The 5,000-nt window shown below is 41.2% G+C and overlaps 1 protein-coding gene across 7 annotated transcripts in view; it reads right to left on the bottom strand.

Annotated features, from left to right (window-relative positions):
• The window catches only part of rapgef2b (Rap guanine nucleotide exchange factor 2b), a 130,972-nt gene that overhangs the window by 94,070 nt on the left and 31,902 nt on the right, over positions 1-5,000 (bottom strand). For all 7 annotated transcript variants that reach the window (XM_017474551.3, XM_017474549.3, XM_017474548.3 and 4 more), the window contains exon 2: positions 1,137-1,207. In XM_017474551.3, the coding sequence (XP_017330040.1) occupies positions 1,137-1,207 (71 nt within the window). The remainder of the gene's footprint in view (positions 1-1,136; positions 1,208-5,000) is intronic.

Raw genomic sequence — 5,000 nt, forward strand, 5'->3', positions numbered from 1 at the left:
TATATTCCTAGCAAGAATGTTTTCAAGTCTTTAAGCAAATGCATTACTTCTCTACCATCAGTTGAAAGCATGAGCTCACAGTTTCCAACTCAAGTGTAAGACACAGCACAAAATGGCCCCCAGGTGCTTACTTTTCTGATGATCAAGCAGGTTTACGTGATTGTCTTGGGAATTTTTCTAGCGATCCCAATGATTCAAGATGTCTGTCACGCCGGTAAGCATGGAATATATTTCAACCTTAAATACGAATGTGGATACGTTATATAATATAGGTAGTGTGTCCACGAACATGTCGTGTGGCCATCAGAAATTAGAAACACTATGATGAGCTCATATAGCTGATTTTTTTTTTTAATCGCATTACCACATATCTGTATGTGTGGGGAATTTATTATTATTATATACAAACTAACTTTACTACACATACCAGTGTAACACACATGATGAACATGATAGTGGGCGCTCACAGTTAGTGCTTAGAAACTAATTAGAGCCAATATTACGTCTTTATGAGACGGTTATAGATTAAAAAGACAGCTCTGAAGCACTCATAATGCCTCATATGTTCTACAGGATATCATAAATGTAATCATAAATGTGATTACTATTTTATACAACTGCAGGACACACTGACTGGCACTAGGGGGCGCCAAACACTCACTCAATGAAATAATATAAAAACGTATTTGCTCGATTTGATGAGCTTCATTTGAATTGTTTCATATAGTAACAAATTTAATCTGAATAACCAAATGAACTGGTTTTATACTGGTTGAAGTTGTACGTTTTTCTTTATTTCAAATTAATAAAGCGCCACAAATACCATTTCTGCCACTGGAGATTTTCTGTTATTGGATGTTACCATAATTATAAGCGTTCCCCAAAGTGTGTTTCTCTTTTGCATGTATCTCCACCACAACTAAAGTTCTAGCACATGAAATTCTGGTCGAATAACGTTTAAAAAAAAATATATATATATATATATATATATATATATATATATATATATATATATATATATATATATATATACACACACACACACACATCATGCTTGTGCATTCTGACCCGTATATAAATAAATGTTAGCATTCATCCCAATCTGCAAATCCATCCACACACACGCTCACTTTTACCTTAGCTGATGTTCTCTTAGATTGGACAGCGCCTCCATACCGTGTAAATACGAATACACAATCTCCAAATCCTGCAGAGGAAACAGAACGAGAACAGAGATCAGTATCACTTCATCTCACACACACACACACGCATGTTATGGGTAAAGGGCTGCAGTCAGTACGCTCTTGCGCTATAAGTGGGAGTGAGTCAATGGAATTAGTGGAATGTTCAAACACATAGCGTATGAGCATTGCCAAAACTCCTCAGCGTAAATTCACTGAATTCAGTGTGTCCTTTATACTACACAGGACACGTCACTGAAAGCCCAGAATAAACATTGTGAAAACATTCACCTCGTTCAGACCTACAGAACGAGACAGGGAAATTTCTACATTGCAGACAAACGATACAATTATAAAACCGGGCAGAACACACACACACACACACACACGCGCACACACACACCGACTCAATATTAACGCAATGCTTTAATAATAATCACGCCGTCGAAATAAAACACTCCGACTGGCTATCATATTAAAAATATCGGCCCTCTTCTAGAGTAATTACATCAGATATATTTATTGGATCTAAAAAAAAAAAAAACACCACTCATTTTGACTAGAAATCTCAAAATAATAAACATTTTTCTATCGATTTGTTCCTTGGTTAGATTTAAAAAATGCGACATGTTTAAATTGAGGCCATTTAAAACAAAAACGCTGATGAAATTTTTTGCTGCGGTCGCTGTTAAGTTGTGAAACTTAGAGCACAAAATGCCTTCTTTATCCGTTTGCTTGAGGGGGTGCAAACTTTTGCACTCGGCTGGGAATACAATACAACGTACACAGTAGACGTAAGCAAAGAGGGGCGAGTTTTGTCTCTTACGCGATCTTATTTTATCGGAGCGCTCACAGGGTCCGAGTCATTTTTTTGCGGAAAAATACAGAGTTTGAAAGGAAAGCACAAGTGATCTCATGAGGAAGTAAATCCTCCACATACACAAACATCCACTTGGGGAAATGAGTGGTGCCTCGATGAGGCGAGTCACTGAGTGTGTGTGTGTGTGAGAGAGAGAGAGAGAGAGAGAGTGTGTTTGTGTGTGTGACAGCACACAGTGCTCCCTGTCCTTTCCCCATAGCCACACCGCTCTACAGCACTGGGCCACCTTTGTGCTCACAAAGGCATGCTGGGATAGCGGTGGGACAAAAGAGGCTCTGTCCTCACACACAGGCTCGATTTAGACTGCTTTCAGAGAGCCTATATTACAACACACAAAGATGCTTCACTCACTCATTCACTCCCTCACTCCCTCACACACACACACTGCTCACTAAATGTTAGCGTTATGATATTCTGACATACACACATGCTAAGACTTCCTTCGAATGAAACAGCACTTCCTGATAATAATCAGATTTAAATATTTTAAATGAAGTTTGTGTCAAGTTACGATCACGTCGTGCTTCTTTTTTTTTTTTCCCCCGCAACACATCATCAAATCTCAGTTTAGAGACATAGTAACATGGATAAGACCTGCCATTTTGCTTAAAGAAAGAAAAAGAAAGAAAGAGAGTCAGTATTTGCGACACAAGGTTATGAATTGCACTCATGCAACATTTTTAAAGGGTTTCGACTCGGTGCAAACCAGTGAGCTCGGTCAGATCGGACATTTAATCATGCATATGAGAAGCGTCTCAGCCTGTGTCGCCACCTAGTGTTACTCCACAGAACTACAGTACTCTACATGTACATACAGTATATATAAAGAGAAAAATAAAATAATAATATTAAACGATTCAGAATGCATCAGGACCCACTTCACACCCCTCTTCATCTCCCTCCACTGGCTTCCTGTAGCCACCCGTATCAAATTCAAGGCCTTGATGCTCACGCACTGTACAAGACCTTGTCTGGAACAGCACCCCACTAACCTCTCCTAACACGGTCCTGAAGGCTTACGCTCCCTCACACAATCTGCAGTCGATTAACGACCGACGCTTAGTAGTGCATACTCAGCGTGGCTCAAGGTCCCTTTCCAGAACCTTCAGACTAAGGTTTCTCTCTCTGTCTCTCCCTCGCTGTCTCTCGGTTTCTCCCTCTCTCTCTCTCTATGTCTTTCTCTCACTCTCGCTGTCTCTCGGTCTCTCCCTCTCTGTCTTTCTCTCACTCTCACTGTCTCTCGGTCTCTCCCTCTCTGTCTTTCTCTCACTCTCGCGGTCTCTCCCTCTCTGTCTTTCTCTCACTCTCGCGGTCTCTCCCTCTCTGTCTTTCTCTCACTCTCTCTGTCTTTCTCTCACTCTCTCTGTCTTTCTCTCACTCTCTCTGTCTTTCTCTCACTCTCTCTGTCTCTCGGTCTCTCCCTCTCTGTCTTTCTCTCACTCTCTCTGTCTTTCTCTCACTCTCTCTGTCTTTCTCTCACTCTCTCTGTCTTTCTCTCACTCTCTCTGTCTCTCGGTCTCTCCCTCTCTGTCTTTCTCTCACTCTCGCGGTCTCTCCCTCTCTGTCTTTCTCTCACTCTCGCGGTCTCTCCCTCTCTGTCTTTCTCTCACTCTCTCTGTCTTTCTCTCACTCTCTCTGTCCCTCCCTCTCTCTTGGTCTCTCCCTCTCGGTCTCTCCCTCTCTCTCTGTCCCTCCCTCTCTGTCTTTTTCTCACTCTCGCTGTCCCTCTCTCGCTGTCGCTCAGTCTCTCCTTCTCTGTCTTTCTCTCGCTCGCTCTGTTTTTCTCTCACTCTCTCCCTCGCTGTCTCTCCCTCTCTCCCTCTCTCTCCCTCTCTCTCCCTGTCTTTCTCTCACTCTCGCTGTCCCTCTCTTGCTGTCTCTCGGTCTCTCCCTCTCCGTCTTTCTCTCACTCTCTCTGTCCCTGTCTCTGTCTGTCAGTGCTGGAATGAACCTCCGACCTCAGTCTGGACCCCAGAATCTGTCACCATCTTCATAAAACTGCTAAAGACCCACCTCTTCCGTGAGCACGTAGCTAACCCCTAAAATACCAACCCCACGTTATTTTAAATAAATAAATGAATAAAACTTACTCTGTCTAAACTGTGTTTATGTTTTTTGTGAGAGTTCTTCATGAGTCCCTTGTTCGTCCTGAGCAGTTAAACCGCCCGCTGTTCTTCAGAAAAATCCTCCAGGTCCGGCACATTCTTTACTTTTCCAGCATCATCTACATATCTGACTCCTTTCCTTTAATCTATATGATGTCGAGATCCATCTTTTCACACCGACTACGATTGAGGGACTCGTCTCATACACGGTTATTACAAAAGGTGCAAACGTTCACCGATGCTCACGAAGGCAACACGATACATTAAGAGCCTGAGGGGGTGTAAACTTTTGAACAGATTGATCAGTGTAAACTGTTATTATTTTGTTTAAAGATCTGTTTTTTGTTTTTTTTTACATTTAGTACTGCCCTTCAGACTCCCAGAAGGCAAAATACTAACAATTTAATTACAGAGAGTTAATCAACACCTTCTGACCAATTAGAATCGAGAATTCTCTAATCAAATGTTGAATGGATTTAGGCTGGAAGTTAAAACTGGTTATACACACACACACACACACACACACACACACACAACACCTAATAAATCTCCGGTGGTAATGAGTTTCAGAGTTTAGAGGTGTTTAATGAAACAGCTTGTTAATTGTGCTACTGGGAGTTGGATAAAATATTCAGTATATAAATAAGTACACGATGTAGAGAAAGTGCACAGACTTGCCACTAGATGGCAGTCACGTCAAGGTTTTTTCAGTGGCAAGAACAAAACAAAAAGCAAGAGGGGGATTTAAAAAAAAAAAAAAAAAAAAAAAAGATTAAAAAAAAACAACAAAAAAAAAGAGCTTTCTTTTTCTCCTAAAAACACTTCTGAATACAA

This window comes from Ictalurus punctatus, chromosome 8 (genome assembly GCF_001660625.3).
Source record: "Ictalurus punctatus breed USDA103 chromosome 8, Coco_2.0, whole genome shotgun sequence".
In the NCBI taxonomy this organism is placed as follows: domain Eukaryota; kingdom Metazoa; phylum Chordata; class Actinopteri; order Siluriformes; family Ictaluridae; genus Ictalurus; species Ictalurus punctatus.